At 42.2% G+C, this 27976-nt stretch overlaps 1 protein-coding gene across 5 annotated transcripts; it reads right to left on the bottom strand.

Annotated features, from left to right (window-relative positions):
* LOC123771316 (transient receptor potential cation channel subfamily A member 1 homolog) lies at window positions 1–26778 on the bottom strand. Of its 5 annotated transcripts, XR_011222854.1 has the most exons (13): window positions 26590–26778; window positions 21031–21203; window positions 19817–19942; window positions 18132–19646; window positions 16851–16971; window positions 14839–14929; window positions 12501–12633; window positions 11779–11928; window positions 10790–10925; window positions 9511–9612; window positions 5805–5918; window positions 1453–3662; window positions 1–1328 (listed from the first exon to the last, which is right to left on the bottom strand). XR_011222854.1 is itself a non-coding variant. In XM_069305209.1 (12 exons), the coding sequence occupies exons 1-12, from the start codon at window positions 26614–26616 to the stop codon at window positions 2916–2918; spliced, it is 3435 nt and encodes a 1144-aa protein (XP_069161310.1). In that variant the 5' UTR covers window positions 26617–26778; the 3' UTR covers window positions 1–2915. The 5 variants fall into 5 exon arrangements, 4 of the variants coding, with proteins under 4 accessions (XP_069161310.1, XP_069161311.1, XP_069161312.1 ...); XM_069305209.1 differs by having other exon boundaries at window positions 1–3662; XM_069305210.1 differs by having other exon boundaries at window positions 1–3662; window positions 5814–5918.
* Window positions 26779–27976: the final 1198 nt, after the last annotated feature.

Genomic DNA, 27976 nt, shown 5'->3' with positions numbered 1-27976 from the left:
CTTTGTTAATATATTTTATTTATTTATTTATTGATATACCAGAAGGTACATTGGGTTTATGAGAGTACATGGCTTATTTTTTTGTAAGAAAATTTTTAAATCGTGCATTGGGAGTATATTTGTGTCATATAAGGGGGGTAGAAATAGCCTAAGCTACTCTATCCCTTTGAGATGTATTTATTGCTTATCTCAATAAACATACTTGAACTTGAACTTGTGTCATATAATATAATATTTACATGCTTATCGTCGTTAGATAACATGTCTCTCACGTAATGGGAATCAAATTAATGTGCAATTTCAATAGTAAATTAAATCATTGCACCAAGATACAAAAAGAAAATTATACATTTTAATCTCTACTTCTTTTTATGTCAATTAATAACACGTTTTAGATACATTGCTTCAAATATATATTAAATTTTCACAATTTTAGGTCCTTATCTCTTCTGAAGTTCAAACCACCTGGACTGGTTGGTATAGCGACGGCCTACACTCTTGCAGGTCGGCGTTCGATTCCCGACGGTCCAAGTGGTTGAACACCACTCCTCTCATGCGTCCTATAACAGTTCCTTGTCCTCATATCCCAGCTCCTTGTCCTTATATCCCAGGTCCTTGTCCTCATATCCCAGCTCCTTGTCCTCGTATCCCAGCTCCTTGTCTTCATATCCCAGCTCCTTGTCCTCCTATCCCAGCTTCTTGTCCTCGTATCCCAGCTCCTTGTCCTCGTATCCCAGCTCCTTGTCCTAGTATCCCAGCTCCTTGTCCTCGTATCCCAGCTCCTTGTTCTCATATCCTATCTCCTTGTCCTCGTATCCCAGCTCCTTGTCCTAGTATCCCAGCTCCTTGTCCTCGTATCCCAGCTCCTTGTCCTCGTATCCCAGCTCCTTGTCCTAGTATCCCAGCTCCTTGCCCTCATATCCCAGCTCCTTGTCCTCATATCCCATCTCCTTATCCTCGTATCCCATCCGAGTGCTATATGATTGTGCTGGTACTGTCTTCAGAACTTACCATCTCCGAAGATATGGATGCTGCGTAAGGAGATAAGCGGCCTCGAGAAGGACATCGCGGCCCTGCTCGCCAGGATGAAGAGGCTAGATGGTGAGTTACCGCGGACGGGGAAGGAGGTCGAGCTCCTGAAGAACCTTGTGTTGAGGGTCGAGATGCGCCAGCGAGAGAAGAAGATTCTTCAAGACATGTGTGGAGCTTTGGTCCCTTGTGTCGGGGATCTGGGGGCTGCTGGAACTACTACTCCTGCTACTGCTGATACTGCTGCTACTGGCTCCAGTAACGTTACGTTCCTGCCATGATCCGGTAGCTATGTCCGCCTTCTGTTGTGATATCGTGGGCATTCACAACCATCTGTTGTGATATCGTGGGCATTCTTCACCATTTGTTGTGATATCGTGGGCATGGTTCACCATCTGTTGTGATATCGTGGGCATACTTCACCATCTGTTGTGATATCGTGGGCATACTTCATCTGTTGTGATATCGTGGGCATACTTCACCATCTGTTGTGATATCGTGGGCATACTTCACCATCTGCCAGATTCTTGGCTTGCAATAAATGTATACTCAAGCAATCCTCTTGTATACTTGTAGCCTCGTTCCTGAGCTACAGCCAACGATATACTGGGTATATCATTGTTACTGGTATACTGGATATATCATTGTTACCCTGATATTGGGTATATCAATGTTACCTTATACTGGTTATATTAATTACCCTTATACTGATTTAACTTTCCGCAGAATGCAAGCCACAATAGTTGCCTAACTCCGCGGAACCAATTTTCTGCATTAGTTCAAACGGAACGTGCTCAGTCATTTCCACCTCGCCTGGGGATCGAACCTGGGATCACTGTTTTATCTTTATTGGATGGCAATGCGCTTCTACGCATGCGAGTACAGAACACAGGACATTTAAGCGGTGACATTAGGTTTAGGCAGCGTAGTGCGTGGAGGCGTCTCTACGCCCTCACACAACACCTGGGGCCAGATTCACGAAGCAGTTACGCAACCACTTACGAACCTGTACATCTTTTCTCAATCTTTGGCGGCTTTGTTTACAATGAGCTCCGAAGCACCAGAAGGCTGTTTATAACAATAATAACAGTTGATTGGCAAGTTTTCATGCTTGTAAACTGTTTAATAAATGTAACCAAAGCCGTCAAAGATTGAGAAAAGATGTACAGGTTCGTAAGTGTTTGCGTAAGTGCTTTCGTGAATCTGGCCCCAGTACATCTTTTCTCAATCTTTGGCGGCTTTGTTTACAATGAGCTCCGAAGCACCAGGAGGCTGTTTATAACAATAACAACAGTTGATTGGCATGTTTTCATGCTTGTAAACTGTTTAATAAATGTGACCAAAGCCGCCAAAGATTGAGGGAAGATGTATAGGTCGCGTATCTGCTTCGTGAATCTGGCTCCTGGTTCTCGCGTTCTGACAATCGTTTAGCGTTACCAGAAACGTGCGAACCTCAACATCTCGTCCAGTCTATCAAGGCCGATGCTTGGAAACTTCAATATTACGGTATTTATACTTTTCCGTAAATGCTTTCGGCATTCTTGACAGATTAGGCGATTTAGTTAATAGGAAAATGTAATGCATTGGTGAGAGCCTAAATTGTATATTGACAATGCTGATAGGGTGCTGGTCGGCCGAGCGGACAGCACACTGGACTTGTGATCCTGTGGTCCCGGGTTCGATCCCGGGCGCCGGCGAGAAACAATGGGCAGAGTTTCTTTCACCCTATGCCCCTGTTACCTAGCAGTAAATAGGTACCTGGGAGTTAGTCAGCTGTCACGGGCTGCTTCCTGGGGGTAGAGGCCTGGTCGAGGACTGGGCCGCGGGGACACTAAAGCCCCGAAATCATCTCAAGATAACGTCAATGTTATTGATTAAACCAAACATTATCCTGTACCTTGTGGTTCACGCGGCTCCTCATCTCGAGATAGACGTGACCTCAGTTCCTCCAGAATCATGTTTTGTTCACGAATCTGGCCGACCAGATCCTCGACTAACCTGTGGGTCTGCTCGGACATAACATTACAGCAGACTCTGCATGGGGAGTTGGTGCTGGTCAGGCTGCTGGAAGCACCGGAGTCCACATCCTGTATCTTATCCTGCTGGACTCTCTCAGTCACCCAGCCAACAGTGTAGCGCTTCCTTAATGCTGGAAACCACGACTCAATAGCAAGCAGCAGGTTGACCCGACTAGACAAATTTATAAGCTGGGCCTCATCCTTAGCCTTCTCCAACTCTCCCTGCGGAAGGTTAGTGACTAGATTGATCATTCCAATGACCATAACCGCCAGGAAACACAAGAGGAGAAGGTTGCTGATGGTCGGGTATGGCAAGGGACTCTCTGTGTTGCTGAAGTGGTCGTCGTAACTCAGATCTCCCAGCATCATGGTCAGGATCTTCATGATGGCCCGAGGGAAGTTATTGAAGGCATAGTTCCCTCTCATTAACATATGGAAGGCAAAGGTGAATGCCACCACTTGAAGAAACATGAGTCCAAATAGCTTTAGGATGGTTTTTAGGAAGTCGTTTAGAATGAAGAGGTAGACACCAAATTGGGGCATCATGCCCAGCAGGAGAATGAGTTCATACCATGCCAGCAGCACCGACACAACACCACAGCACCACTGCCAATCCTGAAAAGTATAAAAAACAAAAAAGTTACATTTCGCATATTTTGGAACAGATTTCAAGGGTGATAAAAAACAGCTTGTATTATATGCAGAACAAATAAATGAATCTTGGATCATTATAAAAATCATATACGAACTTAGTATTAATACTAATAACATTTTAATATCAGAAATTTATATTAATTTTGTCTTCATCGTCGGCATTAAGGCAGGCAGCTCTGTCAAGTGTGGTGAGGAAGCCTATTCCTGAGGAGAGAAGAAAAGCTCCACATATATATACGTACAGCGGGTTAAAAATATAATGATACCAGCGTACAATACTTCCATTCACACACTATCACATTCAGCACCATCATTAAACCCAGAACCACCACCAAACTGTCAAATCCCTCACATCGGCCATTACACAGCCTAGGTAAAAATTATCCCTCACCATTTGCTCTTAAAAGACAAGTAAATAATTCACTCCTAACAATTTGCTGCCACTAACCAATATTTACTAACACCTCAACCCGTCCTCTTAAACATAACGCCACTTTTCGCTGGTATGCGCGGCGCTATGTCCAAATTTGGACGTAATTTGAAATGAAATCGACTCACAAAAGTGACGTTCTGTTCCATTTTCTGTTACCTTGATATGTATATATATACATTCCACTCTACCACTCAACCACCATCTATTCATTCAACATGACCCTAATATAGTACATATATGTGTGCTATACTACGCCTAGGAATATTTAAGTTTGTTTTTTAGCTACATTTATATTAAAACAATGCCTTACTAGTCAGTATACTAGTATCTAAAAGCTAAGAACGTACGAATTCTGACTATTGACGATCGTCTCAATAGGTACTATCAAAACAGGTTTGGTTACCATACCACCATAGCAGAGCAAGGCAGTGTCTGGGATGCTCCCAGACGCAGGTTCGAATCCTCGTCACGGCCCTTGTGGATTTGTTTACCATAGCAGAGGCTTGCACTTAACCCTTAAACTGCGCTACATTTCACGCTTCACGTCTTCCAGCGACATTAGGATTGACATTCTATCAAGCCTAACACAAGATATGCTCAATACAGGTTGTTCATCTCTCACTACTTAATTAACACTCGAGGCATAAAAGAATTACCTTTTATTATATATTGACAAAAGTGCTCTTTTATAGGGCCTTTAAGGCACATTTCCTTGTTTATAAACTTTGCAACCAGGGCTTTCATTGTACCATCAACTTTTTAACAGATACTTTCATTGTACCACCATCTTTCTAACAAGGGCTTTCATTGTACCAGTAACTTTCTAAACAAAGTTTTCATTGTACCAGAGACTCTCTAACGAGGACTTCTATTGTACCATCAGCTTTTTAACAAAGACCTTCATTGTACCAGCAACTTTCTAACCGAGACTTTCACTGCTCTAAAATGCTGAATTTTATCTTTTGACTGTCACACTGTCATGGTGTGATGTCAGTGTACACACTGTAGCAGCATATATGTGTTGTCAGTAACTGGATCATAACAGAAAATGGGCAGACGGTAATTGGATCATAACAGAAAATGGGCAGACGGTAATTGGATCATAACAGAAAATGGGCAGACGGTAATTGGATCATAACAGAAAATGGGCAGACGGTAATTGGATAAAAACCAGAAAACGGGCAGACAGTAGCTGTATAAAAACAGAAAACGGGCAGACAGTAGCTGTATAAAAACAGAAAACGGACAGACAGTAGCTGAATAAAAACAGAAAACGGACAGACAGTAGCTGTATAAAAACAGAAAACGGACAGACAGCAGCTGTATAAAAGCAGAAAACGGGCAGACAGTAGCTGTATAAAAACAGAAAACGGGCCGACAGTAGCTGTATAAAAACAGAAAACGGGCCGACAGTAGCTGTATAAAAACAGAAAACGGACAGACAATAGCTGTATAAAAGCAGAAAACGGACAGACAGCAGCTGTATAAAAGCAGAAAACGGGCAGACAGTAGCTGTATAAATACAGAAAACGGGCAGACAGTAGCTGTATAAAAACAGAAAACGGGCAGACAGTAGCTGTATAAAACAGAAAACGGACAGACAGCAGCTGGATTAAAACAGAAAACGGGCAGGGTGGACTAAAGCAGAAAGCGACCTAGTAAGAACTGACCTCCCGTACCCCAGTGGCAGCGGTACACTCCGTCCAGTCCACGAGCAGTACCGTAGCCGTGACGTAGCACACCGCCTGTACCGTCTTCTCAGTCCGAAGATGCGTACCCCGCAGCTGCATAAACAATGACATCATTTAAATTAACAAGCACAGGATAGCGTAAATAATAGTCCAGGAGATAACAGCCAAGATATAACGGATAGACGATAGAACCAGTCTTATAGTGACTGGTTTTTCCCACAAAACCAGTCACTTGCCGGCCAGAAAATACGTGGTAGGCAGCAGGCATCACGTGAACATCGGAATGACCTCGTCAGGAGCTCAGTACTTCCTATAATCAATATATGTGAAGTATATATGTTGATCGCTGCATTCTCTCCATTTTCTGTGGAAATATTTCAGGGTCTCCGCGGGGGAGTGGGAATCACGGTATGCAGGGATGACTCAGTTAATTAGGGAATCATCATTTGTTATACACACTGATGTATAGGTATATACATATACACATATATAGGTATAGGTATACCACTCTTCTCTGTGTATATACACTGCGTCTACTTTAGTCCTGGATTAAAGTAGATTTGCTGATTGATTAATGAAGCATTAAGCCACCACAAGATGTTTTGTTATTGTTTTAGATCCAGCTACTCTGAACAAGTTTCAAGTAGCACGGGCTATGGTGAGCCCGACGTGGACGTTTCACATACACAAGAGGTGGCACGGGCATGATCTAGTAGCCCGTATGCAGACCAGACCACACACTAGAAATTGAAGAGACGACGACGTTTCGGTCCGTCCTGGACCATTCTCAAGTCGATTGTGATGAGGACAGGTAGTATCCCGTAGATGGTAGATGTTTGGAGTGAATGTGATCTTTGGAGTGTCTCTGGAGCCTGTCTTTAACCATCTATATTTGCTGTTTATGGTGGGGTGGATAACCCTCCAGAGGTTGACAAGACCAACACCATACCAGCGACAGCTGGAGCTGGGTTGATGTCCACTACGGGATCACCATAGCCCGTGCTGCTTGTTTAATAAATTTAGGGGGAATAGAAGGCTTTTTGTTCTTATAGACATTGAGTCTATTGTATAATTGACTTATTTGTTTTATAATTATCAACAAAGCCGAAAATATTCTCAAATAATAAATCTATATGAGAAAACTTATATATATATATATATATATATATATATATATATATATATATATATATATATATATATATATATATATATATATATATATATATATATATGCAGAATAACCACATATGAAAAATAGAAAATGCTTAACGCGTTTTCGGCTAATTCGCCTTCATCAGAGCAAAGTAGAATGTTTCTACTTTGCTCTGATGAAGGCGAATTAGCCGAAAACGCGTTAAGCATTTTCTATTTTTCATATGTGGTTATTCTGCATACTTGGATCAGTGTTTTTGTGATCATTGTTGCATATATATATATATATATATATATATATATATATATATATATATATATATATATATATATATATATATATATATATATATATATATATATATATATATATACTAGTTGATTTTATACCCGCATTAGGTCAGGTGATAATATAATGAAGGTGAAAAACATGGGGGGATACATAAGGGATAAATGTGAGGTGAAACATAGAGGCTGCAGAAGGCTTATTGGCCCATACGAGGCATCTCCTATCTAAACAAAGATTAATCCAGTGTAATTGGCCTGTTATGTTGGACATTGTCTTCTGTGTTGGCATCGATATGTTCTTGTCTTGTCCTTACTCTCATGGTGGGTAGAGTAAATAGTTCCGTGATTTGGGTGTTCATGGTAGGTCGCTCTATTCTTATGTGAATTGCCTCAAGAATTTGTAATCTTCTTGAATCTTGGGTTTTGTCTATTATGCAAGTATTCTTGTTCAACATTTCTCTTGTTAGAGTAATGTCATGGGCTTGTCTCATGTGATTCCTAGGGGCACCAGATTGAAGATGACATGTCAAACGCCTCGTCAGCTTGGTCGACGTCATACCTATGTACTTACATTGAAGCTTACATCCTTCGTGGGGGCAAGTGTACATGTATACAACGCTTGACTGCTGTAGAGGGTTCTCCGTCGGCTTCGGGCTGTTTTTGATAAGGAGTTCGGAAGTCTTCTTGGTTTTGTAGAATATTATCAGGTTTATGTTTTGGTTAGGAGTAGTGCTTTTTACTCCTTTACGGATTATTTCTTTCATTATTCTTTCCTCTTTTATATGTTCACTGTGCATGGTTGATTTGTAATATAATTTTATTGGAGGTGTTGTGGTTTCTGTTCTAGGTTCTGAATTATACCTATAATTCCTATATAATTCCTAATTATATAGGAATTATAATTCCTATTATAATAATTATAATAGGAATATAATTATATTATAATTAATTATAATTCCTAATTATACCTATAATACGAATAGACATATTCGTAATAGTAAAAGACTCAGATGAACTAATTGACCTAAAAAGACACCTAGAGAGAGAGTCAGTACTCCGATTTACACATGAAAATAGTGAAAATAACAGTCTGCCATTCTTGGATGTACCAATAACAAAAACAGGAACCTCTTTAAGCACCAACGTATATACCAAGCCCACCAACATAGGATTATGCCTGAACGGTAGAAGTGAGTGCCCCCAAAGATACAAAGCCAGTGTTCTCAATGCTTATATTCGTCGAGCGCTTACCCACTGCTCTGAATGGAGCAACGTGAGTAGAGAGTTTGACAGAGTAACTCAGGTATTGGTGAACAACGGATATAGCAACGCGGAAATAAACGCTGCTATAAGAAGACACTTGGACCGTTGGTATAATTCAGAACCTAGAACAGAAACCACAACACCCCCAATAAAATTATATTACAAATCAACCATGCACAGTGAACATATAAAAGAGGAAAGAATAATGAAAGAAATAATCCGTAAAGGAGTAAAAAGCACTACTCCTAACCAAAACATAAACCTGATAATATTCTACAAAACCAAGAAGACTTCCGAACTCCTTATCAAAAACAGCCCGAAGCCGACGGAGAACCCTCTACAGCAGTCAAGCGTTGTATACATGTACACTTGCCCCCACGAAGGATGTAACCTTCAATGTAAGTACATAGGTATGACGTCGACCAAGCTGACGAGGTGTTTGACATGTCATCTTCAATCTGGTGCCCCTAGGAATCACATGAGACAAGCCCATGACATTACTCTAACAAGAGAAATGTTGAACAAGAATACTTGCATAATAGACAAAACCCAAGATTCAAGAAGATTACAAATTCTTGAGGCAATTCACATAAGAATAGAGCGACCTACCATGAACACCCAAATCACGGAACTATTTACTCTACCCACCATGAGAGTAAGGACAAGACAAGAACATATCGATGCCAACACAGAAGACAATGTCCAACATAACAGGCCAATTACACTGGATTAATCTTTGTTTAGATAGGAGATGCCTCGTATGGGCCAATAAGCCTTCTGCAGCCTCTATGTTTCACCTCACATTTATCCCTTATGTATCCCCCCATGTTTTTCACCTTCAATATATATATATATATATATATATATATATATATATATATATATATATATATATATATATATATATATATATATATATATATATAACGTGGTTATTTTTCATATATTCACAATTTGGAAGATAACATTGTTGCCTCACGTGTTGCAGCTTGCATGCTTCTATGACCACTCTAAGAAGAAGGAGGAAGAGAGTGATGAGTCTGATGAGGCGGTGGGCAGCACTCTGTACCAGTACAGTCTCCTGTTGGACACCAGTGTGGGGTAATAATTAGTGTTAGGTTAGGTTAGGTTAGGTTAGGTTAGGTTAGGTTCGGTCTGCCCGAAACGCTGCGCGTACTAGTGGCTTTACAAGAATGTAATTGCTGTACTATCCAATGTATTCTCACAAACCCAATGTACCTTCTTGTATATATATAAATAAAATAAAATAAAATAAAAAAGGTTAGGTTAAGGTTAGGTTAGGGTTTAAGGTAGGTTATTTTTAATTAGGTAAAGTTAGGTTAGATTAGGGTTAAGTGAGGTTATGTTAGGTTAGGTTAAGGTTAGGTTAGGTTAAGGTTTAAATTAGGTTATTTTTAATTAGATAAAGTTAGGTTAGGTTAGGGTTAAGTGAGGTTATTTAAGGCTTAAAGTTAGATTAGGTTAAGGTTAGGTTACGTTAAATTACGTTAGATTAACACTAGAGTAGGGGTAGATTAAGGGTAAAATACATTATTACTACATTGGAGGAAAGAAGGAATAGGGCAAACATGATAACGACATACAAGATACTACGGGGGATTGACAGGTAGATGTAGAAACAATGTTCAAATTAAGGAACGGTAGAACGAGAGGACATAATGAGAAACTGGAAACACAGATGAGTTAAAGATATGTCAGAAAGAACTTTTGTCAGTCTAAGAGTCGTATATATAAATGGAACGGAGTTGATCAGGAAACTGACCCAGTCAGTTCGATACACAGTTTTCAATGTAAATATCATTAGAAAAAAAGAGTGAAAGAATGGCCACTATATTGAGCTAATGATAGTCGTAAAAACGAGGCTGACGAGGTTGTGTAACACACACACACACACACACACACACACACACACACACACACACACACACACACACACACACACACACACACACACGAGATCAGACTCCATACGCAGCTTCAAGTGTAGATATGATAGAGCCCAGTAGGCTCAGGAACCTGTACACCAGTTGATTGACGGTTGAGAGGCGGGACCAAAGAGTCTGAGCTCAACCCCCGCAAGCACGTGTGTATGTGTGTACTCACACATACACACACACACACTCTTCACCAACGTATATATATATATATATGCTGATTAATTACACATAATAGAATGAAAACCAATACGTCTCCATGTATGCGATTGAGAAGTAGGGAAACCTATTGTCACGACTTACCGGAACAGAAGTGGGAGAGGAGGTGGAGGGACAAGCAGAGGCCCCAAGATCAGCCGCCAGAACACGTCTCCCACGCAGGCACCCGCACACCATGTCCTGCGACACCTTCATCGCCTTCTCCACGTAGTCCCAGTCACTATCAAACACACCCTCACCATATTAATATCTTCCTGCAACTCTTTCCCGATATAACTGTGACAGTTAAGGCTATAATGGGAGGAAGCTGGGACAAAGAATGGGAAGACACCCATTAAATGGGAAAATATGGGATAGGATGAGGCTGTGGAGTGTAACCTTGGGATAGGTAACCTTGGCAAGCTGAGTCCCTCTATTCTTAAAGTATACTCGTCCCCACCGAGTATACTTAAAGTATTACTCGTCCCCACCAGTTGGTCAAGAGGACAGTGGTGCAGCCACAGAGGCAACATAGTAAGGTGACAAATGGAACACAGCCACATGACAGCTCGAACACTTACTAAAGTGACAGTAAGTGATACTTACTTCCTTACTATTCTAAGGAAAATTGGTAAAGTAGACCAAACAGTATTATTCAGTGCAACGAGCAATAAATTGCTGTGCAGTGCAATCGAGAAGGTGAACATAGAGGCTAGGCCATGTAAGTCACTGTGCTGACATAATAAAAAAAAATTAATGTAGTTATATACAAAAAATGACGATTCTCTCATACATAAAGCTGACGATGTAAGATCAGTGTTACGAGATTGTAACAAGGAATCCTTCGGAATACTGTACACTAAATACATAAGACCAATATTGGATTATGCAGCGACAGAATGATCACATATTATTAAACACAAAAACACTTGGGATAGTCTTGAGATTTTCCACCAGACAAGGAAGGTTTAGACAGGTCTAATTCACATCGATAGAGGACAGAAAACACAGAGAAGAGATGATCCAGGCCGTCACCGTGGCCACGGTGACGTACCAGGCCACGGTGACGTACCAGGCGACGGTGGAAGACGTACCAGGCGACGGTGACGTAGCCGGAGAGAGCCAGGACGAATGCTGCGGAGAGGAGGAGGAGACAGTAGAACACAGTAGCCACGTAGCGGTCCCACTTCTCTCTCATCAGCCGCTGACACAAGCGGTGCTTCAGCAGCTCCAGCTCCTGGCACCTGTCAGGCAAGACTCCACTTGTCATTTCTTGGCAGCTGTATCTACCATAGGTAGGCAGCTGTACCTACCATAGGTAGGCAGCTGTACCTACCATAGGTAGGCAGCTGTACCTACCATATCTAGACAGTTGTACCCGTCTGTCATATTTAGATAGTTGTACCCGTCTGTCATAGGTAGGTAGTTGTACCCGTCTGTCATATTTAGATAGATGCATCTGTGTTATTTCACATATATACTATACCCCGTAATCAAAAAAATTTTGTTGTAGTGCTACAATTAGTTCATTATTTAGACCGAAAATCGTATGTGTGTACAGAAGAGAACGTCTGTTTTTCTCTTTGTCCAAGGCTGAAGGTCAGACGCTCGGGGCTAGCCTCACACAACTGTTTAAGCTGACACATAGGTGGTCTGTGACTGGCATAGGCTGGTTAGGGGTTGTTGTGTTGATTTAGGGGCGACGACGATCATGGGATCGGATGCGCCCTGGCTGGTTAGGGGTCGGCCATATTGCAAGAAATGTCGTACGCGTGTGTGTATATGCCCCCCTGACATTATGTCAACACCCACGTACTCGACCATGATGTTGAGAGGGTGGTGTTGCCTCCAGTGATCTTCGTCAGGGGCCTTCATGAGGGCGTCTGGTCTCAGTGTCCCGTCATCACAGTATGGCAGCCTTCTGCGGTTCCCTTCCCCAGAGAGGTTTCCTGTCAAAGAAAACGGCCGTGACAATCATTTTTGACTTTAAAACTATTGTCGTTGTTATTAAATTTAAATCTATCCTCCATTTCTCTCTGAAAATTTAATATTACGATTTTTTTATTTTTTTTTTATTAACACATTAGGTACATCTGCATTAGTGCAGCTGCCCTAGACAATATGAAGTGGAGTACAGTGTGTCAAAAAAGCTAACTACGTGATGCTAAGAAATCCCCATCACACAGGATGGTTAGTCATACAGAGGCATGTGATAAGCGGTCTGCACTGGCAGACTCCGGATGCATTTTGAGGATATCATCAACACAAGAGTGAATAAGGTAGCAGTGGTAATACAAGTCCCCATCTCGCAGGATGGTTAGTCATACAGAGCCATGTGTTTAGTAGCCTGCACTGGCAAATTTTGGGTACACTGTGAGGATATCTTCAAGAACACGAGAGTGAATAAAGTAATTGCAAAGCTCCAGGTACCTCATGCCAACTGGTCTGAAAGGTCTAATAACTGGGCATTCAGTGATGTAGTGCGGGAGATCGTCCCGTAGTTCCTGCTCACAGAGTTTGCAACTGGAGTGCTCAGGATTGGGAGACCCGTCACCTGCAGCCACCTGCCACAGGTAACGGTAACCCAACCTGATCCTTGCAACCGCTGTGTCGCACAGTCTAGTGGACGTTTTGTGCTGTCCATAGATGTAGCTTTCAGGTCTGAACAAATCATAGCTTTTTATGTTTGGTTTGTATTGATCATGAACTGGGATTTATTAGCACTGTGTTACAGTTATTATTCACAATAGTGAATAAATGCTCGTATTATAGATAAGTGTATGATTCATTCAGCAGTTGTTTAAATAGTTACAGCCTAATATGACACACATATATTTAAAGCAGACTTGTCATACACAGCAGTTATTTGTATGAATACCATTATTCATATGTTATACATCGTTGCTAATACAAGCACCGTGTCAGCCAATTGACATGTCTTGTATTTATGTCATCAGGGTCATTTATATCAGAAACTCGTAACTTTGTAAGTGACACTCGCTTGAACATCACTTGAAGGACAATTGTTGTTTCAGTCATTGTAGCTCAGAGTTATGAGAGTGAGAGAACACATACACATACAATCTGAATGAACTTTAGGGACATTTAAAATATTTAAACTAAAATGGAGTTGAAAAGAAACAGAATGAACTTAGAAATCAACCGATAGAGGTAGACTCAGTACACAGATTCAAATATCAGAGCGTTTTAGTACCTCGTATTTTGTCCTTTATGGCAAATCGACAAATCGAGCTGTATACCCAGCCGCTCCTCCTAAGATTTCCCAACGTCAAGAAATTGTCGTACTAAAATTCCCGTATGCAACCCGTTCTCGCACTTGCTTATAGTCAATATTGGCTTATTTAATAAGTGCATATGTGACATACTAATTGATTGTGAATATTTTAGTTTACCTTGAAAAGCTTCATAGAAAACACCGACCTTACCTATCCTTCTTAGTATGTTAAGATAAGCATCTTATTGCTTCTTAATTACAATTATTACTTAACCTATACCGTTGATAGGTATAGGTTAAGTAATAATAATTGTAATAAATTATAATAATAATAATAATATTTGTAAATACGAAGCAATAAGATGCTTATCTTAACATACTAAGAAGGTTAGGTAAGGTCGGTGTTTTCTATGAAGCTTTTCAAGGTAAACTAAAATATTCACAATCAATTAGTATGTCACATATGCACTTATTAAATAAGCCATCCTAATCTCCCAGAGAACCCCAAAACAGAAAACGGTACAGTTCGTCAACTTCGCGAGCCGCTACCATATTTCTAGTACGACAATTTTAGGCTTTAGCTAGAGTATACGTCAAAATGCGACGTGTTCTATTAGGAGGACGGGTTGCACAGCTAACTGACTGTTGGAAACACAAGCTTAGACCCAGGTAACCCCTCTACCCTTCAAGCACAACACACAAATACATTCCTAAAGTGAGCTAAATCCTAGTGATGTTTATACACAAGCACAACACAGAAGCATTCCTAAAGTGAGCTAAATCCTAGTGATGTTTATACACAAGCACAACACAGAAGCATTCCTAAAGTGAGCTAAATCCTAGTGATGTTTATACACAAGCACAACACACAGAAACATGCCTAAAGTGAGCTAAATCCTAGTGATGTTTACACACTTACCTTCCAGACTGTAGTAGGTGTCATCAAGAAGGTAGAACACGAAGGTCTCTTGATCACCACCCACGCATTTGATGCACTTGTCCAGGACTACCTAAGCGCGGGGGATGATGTATCACTGAATGAGTATATAATCAGGTGTATGTAACATATTCCATGAAGCACTGTAACCTTCTTTTATCAGTTATTCCTTTTAGCATGTTGGTTTAGCTTTGGTTTTGCCTTTACATGTTAATGCAAATGTGTCAAATAACTGAAGGGATTTTGTAAGATGAAATGGAGCGAGTCTGGCAGACAGACAGTTAGACAGCCAGCCAGGTAAGCAGACAGCCAGTCAGGTAAGCAGACAGCCAGCCAGGTAAGCAGACAGCCAGCCAGGTAAGCAGACAGCCAGCCAGGTAAACAGACAGCCAGTCAGGTGAACAGACAGCCAGTCAGGTAAGCAGACAGCCAGTCAGGTAAACAGACTGCCAGTCAGGTAAACAGACAGCCAGTCAGGTAAAGACAGACAGCCAGTCAGGTAAACAGACAGCCAGTCAGGTGAACAGACAGCCAGTCAGGTAAAGACAGACAGCCAGTCAGGTAAACAGACAGCCAGTCAGGTAAAGACAGACAGCCAGTCAGGTAAACAGACAGCCAGTCAGGTAAAGACAGACAGCCAGCCAGGTAAGCAGACAGCCAGCCAGGTAAGCAGACAGCCAGCCAGGTAAGCAGACAGCCAGCCAGGTGAACAGACAACCAGCCAGGTAAACAGACAGCCAGCCAGGTAAACAGACAGCCAGTCAGGTGAACAGACAGCCAGTCAGGTGAACAGACAGCCAGTCAGGTGAACAGACAGCCAGCCAGGTAAGCAGACAGCCAGCCAGGTAAGCAGACAGCCAGTCAGGTAAGCAGACAGCCAGCCAGGTAAGCAGACAACCAGCCAGGTGAACAGACAACCAGCCAGGTAAGCAGACAGCCAGCCAGGTAAGCAGACAGCCAGCCAGGTAAGCAGACAGCCAGCCAGGTAAGCAGACAGCCAGCCAGGTAAGCAGACAGCCAGTCAGGTAAGCAGACAGCCAGCCAGGTAAGCAGACAACCAGCCAGGCAAGCAGACAGACATATAACAAAATTAGTGCTTCCCTATGCATGGCTGCATGTTTTCATATGTAAAGGCAATTGTGGGTAACATTTGATCTATATATATATATACTGTATATATTTTTTTGGGTTGCGTCCTTACTGTAAACTCTGCCCTTGCTATAAATTCTTATACGTATATTGGAATCTATAATTACTGGCGCCTGGTGAAGTAAATGTCTATTTTTATACTTAATTTCTGCGCCTATTTATCCAAAAACAGGTTAGTCTATTATTGTACTTAGCTTCCTCAGCATAGATCTGAATCTGGGCCACTTGGGAGATTGGAATGGGCCGACTTGAAGCAGGTGATAACAGGAGGATGAGATGAACATTAATAATATTATATATCAGACATATCCTAAAATCAAACATGTATATTAACCAAAATCTTGAGTCATTGTGTTTTTGGATCATTCACCATCCCCTATGTGCAGTTGCTTCTCTAAACAAGTACGCTTGCCAAATTTTAAGTCAAAATTAAAAAAATGATTTTATTATTTACTTCTCCTAAACCAATTATAACTCCTAACAATTTTAAGAATTTTTTTATAAATCTATTTTTAAAAAATTAGTCAAGTTTCCACCCCCAAGTAAATTTATATCTTAAAGCATTGCTAAAATAATTCTATTTTATATAAATTTGTATTGCATCACTGTAAATGCATATATATATTATATATTTAGAAGTATATACATCGGGCTACCTCATTTACAGCTACCTAGACTGTCATTCAAATATTTAATATTGATAAAATAGATGCTAGTTAGATAATGGAGACATCGTATGCAATCTTGACATACCTTTACTAGTTAGATAGTGGAGACATCGTATGCAATCTTGACATACCTTTACTAGTTAGATAATGGAGACATCGTATGCAATCTTGACATACCTTTACCAGTTTCGGGAACTTTCGGATAAGCTGTTCAAGGTTCATGCTTCTCTCCTTGGCTTCAGTCGGAGCGAATGCTTTCTCCCACTGTTGACTGTTGACTATCGCCTCCGTGGCTTTGCTGAGTGGAGAAGATACATGTATATAAGTATATAATCAGGTGTATGTAACATATTCCATGAAGCATAGTGGCCTCGTAGCCTAGTGGATAGCGCGCAGGACTCGTAATTCTGTGGCGCGGTCAATGGTCTCGCTCGTACAGTTGGGTTAAATCTCCACTCACTGTCGGGAATTCCGGGTGAGACAGAAATGGTTGGGCAGGTTCCTTTCACCCCTAATGTACCTGTTCACCTATAAGTAAATATGTACGTCCACTGAGGGGTTGCATCCTTGGGAGGGTTAGTAGTTCGACTGGAAGGGGGGGGGGGGACCTCGATACCAGTATATCGTATATCTATACACAGGCTGTATATATATATTCATTTCGTCCCCCCAACAAAACGAATTATTGATCCCAAGAAATCTAATTTATACTGTTAACAATCAAATGAATTATTTACATAGATTTTATTGACGAAAATGGTCACTGCTTGCATCACAAGCGGGGATGTTTCTGGCGGGGGAGAAAGAAACAATTGCGCAGCGCGTCCCGCGGCGTTGCGCGGGCAGTTTGGGGCCGTATAAATACGGGCGCACAACGGGGCTCCGCCTCACTCCGCCTGCCCTCGCCGCTGCCCTCGCAAAATTTATTTTTTTAATTCTTCCCGAACGCAAGTTTTGACACCTGAACCCAGGACATGTCCTGGAAAATACGGACGAATGGCCACCGTACTGTGGAGACAGGACGCCGCGGGTTTCCACACAGGAGAGGCAGTCTCTCCCACAGGAGAGGCAGTCTCTCCCACAGGAGAGGCAGACGAGTAAGCGTGAGAGCCATAATCGACTTCAGACAGCACCATGTAAATAGAGGAGCGTGCATCTATCGGCTCCCTAAGAAATATGGAACCAAACTTTAAATTCAAAGTCCACAAACAAAAAATTCCAAATCCACCAACCAAAAAAAATCAATTCCATCAACAAAATAAAAATCCTAAATATATCTGTACTTATTTCTTCTTCCCGGACGCAAATTTTGACACCTGAATCCAGGACATATCCTGGAAAATGCGGACATATGGCAGGCCAAGTGGTTGGATACATCGCAGTGTTAAACTCAATTATATTATTCTGCTCATTCACAATATTTATGCATCTTACATCTTATGTATGTTAAACACTTACTTGCGTTTATCATTGATGCTAGTAGTGAGAAATTCGTTAAGACAGCTGAATTTATGTGCTTCAGATCGTTTGGATTTCTTGGGGTCACACATCTTTTGAAGTAAGTAGCAAAATATATCATCATGTCGTTTTGTGAAGGCAATAACTAAAGGAGTCTGGCCTTTGTCATCCATTTTGAAGAGTTGCCAGTAGTTTTCTTCTGTGATCATCTCTTTGCAACAACCTAGGTGCCCCTCAGAAGCTGCCCAGTGAAGGGGAATCATCCCGTTCTTATCAGTTGCTGAAAGCTTTGCATTCTTTTTAATTAGAAATGTGCAACATTCAGCTACGCCAATTTTGGCCGCGATGTGTAGGGGCGTCATCTTGTCACTGTCAGAGAGATTGACGTTGGCTCCTCTCTTCTGGAGCACTTGACAACACAACAAGGAGCCACGCTGTGCTGCTAAATGGAGAGGTGTTCTGTTCAGATTGTTAACAGCATTAACTGAAGCTCCTTTTTGTATAAGATGTCTACAGCATTCATCTAGGCCTGCATAGGCTGCAAGGTGCAAAGGAGTATCACCACTCAGAGTCGGAAGAACCACTTTGGCTCTCCTCTTGAGTAGCAGCATACAGCATTCTACAGAACCTTTCTCAAGAGAATAGTGAAGTGGAGTCTTACCTTCCTTACTTGTAATATTCACATCGGCTAGCCTAGTGGTGCTCATACTATCAACGCAATCATTGATGACATTTCCTCTGTCCTCTTGCTTATCACAGGCTTTCAACATGGAAGACTGATAAGGGTCATCAGTAAAGGGTAAATTCAAAATAGCAGCACAGCACTCTGGAAACTTTTTCTTTGTAGCATAATGGAGAGGAGTGAGGCCGGCTTGGTTCCTGTAGTTGCAGTCTGCCCCGGCGGCCACCAGCAGCCAGCACTTTTCGTGGTAGCCTCGCTTAGCAACAACGTGCAGAGCATTGTCCCCGTTAGAGTTAGTGATGTTCACGTCTGGTTTGTACTGCAATATCAGCTCTAATATGTCCTTAGATGAATGTTTCTGAGATGCAGCGCTACATATTAAAGGTGTATCGCCGTTATTGTCTTTGCTGTTAATGTTTTCACATTTGCTTAATAACATTTCACAGGTACTTTTAAAGCTTGCCCTGACCGCTAGGTGCAGTGGAGTTTCTTTCAGTTTATTACAAGCAGCCATGTTTGCCCCGAACTTCAAAAGCACTGAACAGCAATCTCTATGACCTTTCTCAGCAGCCAGATGCAGTGGCGTGTTGTCCCTATTGTCGATAATGTTCGCTGCATCAGGGCAGTGTCTCAGCAAGAGTTGCAACACCTCCGGATCGCCAATGAGAGTCGCTGTATGCACCGGCGTGTGGCCAGACTTGGGTTCCTTGTCCTGTAGGGAGGCTCCCTGGTCAAGCAGGACAGCCACCATACCCCCGTTATCTCTACTCTGCTCAACCGCCACCTGAAGAACGCACTTCTTGTCTCCTCCAACCGCACGGACGTTTGCACCCCTGAAAGAAACGAAATAATTTTCTTTTTTTTTCTTTTTAAATGTTTTTGTCAATGCAACGCTTAATTACCTTCTTAGTATGTTAAGATAAGCATCTTATTGCTTCTTATTTACAATTATTACTTAAACTATCAACTCTCATGGCAGTTTCTGAAACTAGATGAGTCTTACTTTTCAATGAGGAGCTTGAAACATCGCTGGGCCTGCCTGGTGATGGCGCAGATGAGCGGGGTGACGCTGTGACTGCCTCCCAGCGCCTCTATATCAGCGCCCTGACGGATAAGCACCTCCATCACCCTATGGAGAGACAGTAGCCTAGCATCATAACGGCGACTTCCTTCCTAGTAATGTTCTGATTTAGGGAGTAGTCACTTTCATAAATTTCTCGTTACGTAGAAAATGCAGGACTCTGTTTTTAAATTCTTAAATTAATTTCCACACAAAATTCATGCCTTAGGGTCCCTCGCTGTTAGTCTGAATATAAAGCTTCAGTTCATCATGGTGGGGGGAGAGGAGTCGCTATAACCATTTCACACAGAAAATTCCACTTTATCCTTGTAAATGTTTTTATTATTAAGTGAACACCTATAAAATGATACAAGTTGACGAACTTCTATAATTGTGAGAATTTGGTGTGAGCTGTGAAGCCTCAAGTCTTTTCACTTCCAATGTATAGCTTCATACAGAAATTTAAGTCTTCTAATTTATCCAATTAATCTTTCGTTCATGCTAATATAATAACAGCCTTGTAAGTGAGTTCGCCCAAGGCAGAACAGTGTGGCGGCCTCCAAAACGGCGAGTTTGTCTGGGTTTGAGTCCTGAGCAGGGAGGATTGACTGGGCACCAATCCGTAACTATTCGCCCCTGTTCACCCAGCAGAAATTGGGTCATGGTTATTAATCGACTAGCGGATCGTGTTCCAGGGAAAGCTAGTGGGTAATTACCATAAGCTATGGGATGGGAAAGCTCTCAGCCTGCTAGCAGGAGTCAGAAGTCCTCTGTTCAGTATTCAAAGTTATCATGAAAATAATAGCAATTTCTTAGCTCAAGGTATTGCATATTATCACTTATTATTGTCATTATACAAGCCATATACGCCAAAGTTTGTATCTACATCAACTAATTTTCCTTATTTCAGCCAATACAGTGTAAAGGATTTAAATACATAGTGTGAAGACAGGCGAAAGAACTCACTGATTGTTGACCAGACCACACACTAGAAGTTGAAGGGACGACGACGTTTCGGTCCGTCCTGGACCATTCTCAAGTCGATTTGAGAATGGTCCAGGACGGACCGAAACGTCGTCGTCCCTTCACCTTCTAGTGTGTGGTCTGGTCAACATACTTCAGCCACGTTATTGTGACTCCTCGCCTGCATAACTCACTGATGTTCGTCGTTCTCAGCTGCCGTGTGTATGGCGGGATGATTTCTGCTACCACGTTGGTTTATAATCCCCGGGCAGCGCTGCAGCAGCTCCTCCACCTCCTGCAGCCGGTCCGCTACTGGCCCGGACGTGGTCGTGCAGAGCTGGTGCAGCCTCGCCACCAGCGCCTCCGTCTGGAGATAATATTTATGAGCTAGATTAAGGTAGTGTCTCGGATGCTCCCGGACGCAGGTTCGAATCCTCGTCACGGCCCTTGTGGATTTGTTCATTTGATGCATCACGTTAGTGTGTTATTAATGAGCTCTGTGTGTTAACGTGTGTTATTAATTAGCTTTGTGTGTTATTAATGAGCTAGATTCACGAAGCAGTTGCACAAGGACTTACAAACCTGTACATCTTTTCTCAATCTTTGGCGGCTTTGTTTACAATTATTAAACAGTAAATGAGCACCGAAGCACCAGGAGGCTGTTTATAACAATAGCAATACTTGATTGGGAAATTTTCATGCTTGTAAACTGTTTAATGAATGTAACCAAAGCCGTCAAATATTGAGGAAAGATGTACACGTTCGTAAGTTCTTGCGTAACTGCTTCGTGAATCTGGCTCAGTGTTGCCAGAGTACATTCAGGATCGTGTTGACGTGAGAGAACACAAATCAGGACATTGAGAGAGAACTATCAACATCAGAGGCCCGATTGGTTAACATTGTTTTAGTTAGTTACATGGTCTCTTTACCCGTGTATGCAGCTGGGTGGACTATACATATAGCCTACTAGTTAAGTGGTATAGAAATCCTGCAAATTGCACAATATCTCGCCTGACTAAATAAAATATTGAGTATCTCGGAAATATTGAGAATCACTAAAATTTTACTTGCAAAATCAATTTTAATAAAATATTTATGGAAATATTTATGTTAATTGTAATAAAATATGTCATAATAAAGGCAGTGTTGCCAAGTAAAATAATAAATAAATAAATAAATAAATAAATAAATAAATAAATAAATAAATAAATAAATAAATTTTTATTCAGGTAAGTTACATACATACAAGGTAAGATACAAAAGTTGATGGATTTATAGACAGTACAACAAATATATATTTACTTTTGAAGGTCTGAAGGCCATTGATGTTTGGGAACATTACGCATTCGTGTTAGTGGAAGCCTAATGTGGTAGGCTTATAACGTGGCCATTCGTGTGGGAAACAGATAAACGAACAATAAGTGCCTGAAAGAGCCGTGAAAACAGTGATAGAAGAGTTGGGGCAGGTCACTCGAGACAAGCTGTGAGATTACCTGAACCTATTAATGCGGATAACACGGTTAAGTATTGTAGAAAAATTATATATAAGAGTTGTTAGTGATTGATTGATAAAGATTAAGCCACCTAAGAGGTGGCACGGGCATGAATAGCCCGTAAAGTTGTTAGTGGGGAAGTTTCTTCATATGTACCCCCCCATGGCAGCTACCTTGTAGGGAAGGTGGGACTTCAGTGGCTCTGCTGAAGAGTTCCTTCAGGCGCCTGCTGCCGTAGAAGCACGACCATAGGGTCTGTAGCTTTGTCACCTATGGATTCGTCGTACCTTCCAACCTGTCCTCTTACAAAGAACGTCGCTTTTCGCAAGTATATGCGTTACATAAGGCTAAAAATTGTCATACTAGAAAATGGAAGCGGCTCGCGAAAGTGACGTACTGTTCCGTTTTTTGTTTTGGGTCCTCGAGTAGATTAGGAGACTTTTGCAGGCGATGAGTCACAATTACGTGGTTAAAGTATGTTGACCAGACCACACACTAGAAGGTGAAGGGACGACGACGTTTCGGTCCGTCCTGGACCATTCTCAAATCGACTTGAGAATGGTCCAGGACGGACCGAAACGTCGTCGTCTCTTCACCTTCTAGTGTGTGGTCTGGTCAACTTAGGAGACTCTTCTTTTAATTGACCGTTTTATTGACGTTGTGAAGTGTTAGGCGGACGGGCTTCACGGAGACCCGTGTACTCCCAGTTTCCCGTAATCTGGAAGTTGAGTCTGCCCAGCAGCTGCCTCTACAGGGGCGCAAAACACTTGTTTGGAGGAGAGACTGCAAGGTTCAGCGTGGCCCAACCGAATCAATCGGGTAGCAGGTTAGCACTTTGGTCAAACAGGCATTGGAAAGTCAGCATTCCTTTCGGTCTCTAGGTTACCATTCAGACTACTAGTTAATTCAATTCAATTTCTTTCTTTATTATGCACCCAATACCCAACCCGTGGTAGGTGGTGTAAAGGATTACAGAGGCACATAATCGGTTCAGGAACTGAACCCTCTAGTTCGTTTAGTTAAGCAAATAATAATCTTTTGACGCTAGTTACACAATTATTAATGTTATATATACATGTACACATACTCTAGTTACCTGTGTATACTGTTACTCGCGGGGTTAGGCTTGGATTCTTATGACTTCCCTTGATAGGCTTCGTAGTGGGTGGGGGCGCTGTAAAGTGAAGCTTGCTGTATCGCTCTTGTGTATTTACTAGCCTCAACCTCGAGCGAGTAACCTGGTTCTCGAGTTGGCTTCTCTGTAAAACCTGTTTCCTCTTCTCCCTAGAGGAAGCCCTCTGACTTAGCAACACCCCCTGAATACCTTATTGGTCGGCCAGACCACACACTAGAAAATGAAGAGACAATCGACTTGAGAATGGTCCAGGACGGACCGAAACGTCGTCGTCCCTTCACTTTCTAGTGTGTGGTCTGGTCAACATACTTCAGCTACGTTATTGTGACTCCTCGCTTGTACCTTATTGGTCCTTCCCCTCCCCCACACCACACACACTCATACACTGCCCCACGTTGTGACTACCACTAAGTCCCATAGTGTGACTGATTCTTCGTTGCTCACAAGTTCTTTGATGATTGTTACAACGTCCCCGTAAGCCTCACTCACTGCCTCTGGGTGACCGCGGCATCGTACACCACCTCGACTCTTCTTGTACCTTATGTGCTCCTTACATTGTGCAGTTTTGGTCCATCCACTTGGCCCAAATATTTCATTCTTAATTTTACTGAGGCACATACAGTTGTTTATCTCCTTCTACTTGTACAACTAGTTCAGTCCACTGCATCTAATTTTTACTTTTTATTCATCACAGTCTGTCTCCGGAATTTGTTATGGAGGCTTATCTCGGGGGACCTTGTAATAGTCTTATCTCAGGGGAGAACTTGTAATGGAGGCTCTTTGCTCCACGTTGAAGTGCCTGACACGGTAACTTCAAATTTTCGTCTGAATGTGAAGTAGTACCTTTGGTTTTCCCACCTCACCTTTCCATTAGCGGCAGTGATCTTTGTCTGCCATGCCGATATTAAAGCAATAAATATCAGGGACACACTTTCCCGCCTCCATCATGGTAAACGTATTGGGACGCCCGCCTTCCCCTCCATATCTCAAAAATTACATTTGATATTGAAACACTTCTGGCTCGGCTATTATCAAGGGGAATATGAGTTGTTGTTGTTGTTATAGATTCAGCTACTCGGAACAAGCTCCAAGTAGCACGGGCTATGGTGAGCCCGTAACTTACCTGGCACAGGAGCGGGGCAAGTAGCACGGGCTATGGTGAGCCCGTAGTGGACTTACCTGGCACAGGAGCGGCGCTGTGTCGGGGATATGAGTGCATGTCAAATATTATGTACAGAAATACCTCCTCCCCGTGCCAATGCAATGCATGTTGGACGTTTGGCCATGTTTCCTCGGGTTTCAGAAGTTAACTGTGTTATTGCCTGCTGTGTGACGAGTCCGGACATGTGTTCACCTACTTGTGCTTGCGGGGGTTGAGCTCTGACTCTTTGGTCCCGCCTCTCAACTGTCAATCAACTGGTACTCACCTAGTTGTACTCACCTAGTTGTGTTTGCGGGGGTTGAGCTCTGGCTCTTTGGTCCCGCCTCTCAACCGTCAATCAACAGGTGTACAGATTCCTGAGCCTATCGGGCTCTGTCATATCTACACTTGAAACTGTGTATGGAGTCAGCCTCCACCACATCACCCCCTAATGCATTCCATTTGTCAACCACTCTGACACTAAAAAAGTTCTTTCTAATATCTCTGTGGCTCATTTGGGCACTCAGTTTCCACCTGTGTCCCCTTGTGCGTGTTCCCCTAACAGGTTCCTGTACAGGTTCCTGAGCCTACTGGGCTCTATCATATCTACACTTGAAACTGTGTATGGAGTCAGCCTCCACCACATCACTGCCTAATGCATTCCACCTGTTGTACAACTAGTTTAGTTAACTGCATCTAATTTTTACCTTTTATTCAACACAGTCTGTCTCTGGAAGGCCGCTTGCACAACCCATACGGTTCACGTCTGCATTGTACTGATGGCTATCCTGAATGTACACGTTCCTGTGCTCACTATAAAAAGAAGCAGTTCATCCCTCAGCTCCTTACGGGCTATTCATGCCCGTGCCACCTTTTGGGTGGCTTAATCTTCATCAATCATCAATCCCTCAGCTCAAACACAAGGACAGTATCCCCTATACTGACGATGTATCGTGTCACGTCACGGCATGGGTGTCGAAAGTCTTCCAGCGGGTCTTCCAGTGTTGGGACGTGAGGTCCGACGCTTGCTCCCATAAGGGGACAAGTCAGTATAGTCGCCATGGAACCATTTCACAGCATTACGGGCTATTCATGCCCGTGCCACCTCTTGGGTGGCTTAATCTTTATCAATCTTCACAGCATGTTTATCTACCGTTAGAATCAATAGTCATTTAAAATTTAAATCACGTGGGGTGAAAATTAGACGCACAACCCACGTATCAGAAGTGACGACGTTTCGGTTCGTCCTGGACAAGTCATCAGTTGACAAGTGACGATTAACCGCAAGGCTTTGCGTTTTTCCCCATAAAGGGAGCGCCGAGGCTCGTCCAGCACCGGGGAGAGCGCCGAGGCTCGTCCAGCACCGGGGAGACATCTCCCGTCACGCAGGGTACAGTCGCACCTCCACAGATCTCCAGTATCAGCTCTTGATACTGGTAATGGCTCAAAAGGGCGGCCACTTACGGGCTATCCATGCCCGTGCCACCTCTTGGGTGGCTTAATCTTTATCAATCAATCAATCAATCGGCATTCTGTCCAATGGACAGACGCTCTCAACTTGAAACAGAACAGGGGGCCAGATTCACGAAAGCAGTTACGCAAGTACTTACGAACGTGTACATCTTTCCTCAATCTTTGACGGCTTTGGTTACATTTATTAAACAGTTTACAAGCATGAAAACTTGCCAATCAACTGTTGTTATTGTTATAAACAGCTTCCTGGTGCTTCGGAGCTCATTAACTGTTTAATAATTGTAAACAAAGCCGCCAAAGATTGTACAGGTTCGTAAGTGTTTTCGTGAGGCCTTCCCTTCCCAAAGACTGAAAATAAAACAGAACAGCAGAAAAATAAATAAATAAAACAGAAGTGTTTTTGTTCTTCACAAACCTTCCCAAAGACTAACCTAACCTAACCTAACCTAACCCAACCTAACCCTTCCCAAAGACTGAAAATAAAACAGAAGTGTTTTTATCCTTCACAAACCGTGTATGGAATCTCCTGGTCCTCCATATCGTCTACCGTCCCAGTGTTCTACAGTAGCTGTGTGACAAATAATTTAACAGCTAATAGTAGTAGAACTGTTCGTCCAGTAACGTGACAATATTATACAGCTGGTAAATGCATTAAAGCAGCTGTCACGCGTCACCTCGATGTCACGCCTCTAGCTACACTGAAGTACGGGAAGTCTAGCATCCGTTCTTATCGTATTGTATTTGGTCACTCTCTTATCGTTTTTGTATCTTCACACCCCTACAATTGCCTGCAGGAAACCGTATCTGCCAATATTTTGTTCACTTTAAATCTATACAGAATTCGTCCTATAGCCATTTCGATTCATTGTCCATTTTATTAATGTTGCTGTTCACTCCTGTGTGTTATTTATATTTTTACCCGAATTTACCCGAGGGCCACCATCTCTATTGCCCTCGATCATGACAAGTTGAAATTGAATTGAAATTGAAATAAGTTTATTGAGGTAAAATACACACAAAGGGATGAGGTAGCTCAAGCTATTCTCACCCCGTTCAGTCCATCGTGTTAATACATACATAGACACACATCACAAACAATAAACATATTACCAAACATTCTGAGAGATAAACATCTACATTTCCTATGACAAGTTTTCCAAATTCCTGATGTCTTTTTTTCAGCTGAATTATAAACTTGTATGTGTTGCATCTGACCTTTTTGTGAAATGGTATGGATTAATACCCTCCAACTTGTTCAGTATTGTAAAGGTGTGGATAAGAGTAGCCGACATTATTGTATGGGTGGCGTTGCATCCCATCCTCCGAATTGACAGTACGGTTTAATACTAAGTGTAATAAGTACATTTCCTTACTGTTTCTCCAAAGCAGATATATTTATCTACCTGATTTTACCTGAGGGGCCACTAACACACTAGTGGCCTCGACGAGGACAGGAAGCCGGCGGCTTGTCAAAGTTTCACCCCCCCCCACCCCCATTTGCCCTGATGAGTTTCCAGTTGGATTTTAAAATGACTTTTTTTTTACATTTAAGGTTTCGGCGGGTAGGCGGTTCCACTGGTTTATAACACTGTGGGTGAAAAAGCATCTCCTTTTTTCAGTCCTATATTGTGTCTTGTTGAGCTTGAACCCATTGTTCCTTGTTTGTGTTCAATCTGACTTTTTAATGACGTGGTCTGAATCAATGTCTTCCAAATTGTTCAGTATTTTAAGTTTCGATGAGATCAGCCCCGTCATGTCTGGTTTGTTGTGTTGTTAGTCCTGTGGCCCTCAACCGTTCAACGCCCTTGTCACTAACGGCTGTCGACCACAGTCTACAACCCCGTCTCTGACAGGGGGTGTAGACACTCTTGACCGATTTCATTTGTTGCATCGTGTCA

Source organism: Procambarus clarkii, chromosome 54 (genome assembly GCF_040958095.1).
Source record: "Procambarus clarkii isolate CNS0578487 chromosome 54, FALCON_Pclarkii_2.0, whole genome shotgun sequence".
In the NCBI taxonomy this organism is placed as follows: domain Eukaryota; kingdom Metazoa; phylum Arthropoda; class Malacostraca; order Decapoda; family Cambaridae; genus Procambarus; species Procambarus clarkii.
The sequence above is the reverse complement of the archived record's forward strand: the minus strand, read 5'-3'. Positions and strand labels throughout refer to the sequence as shown.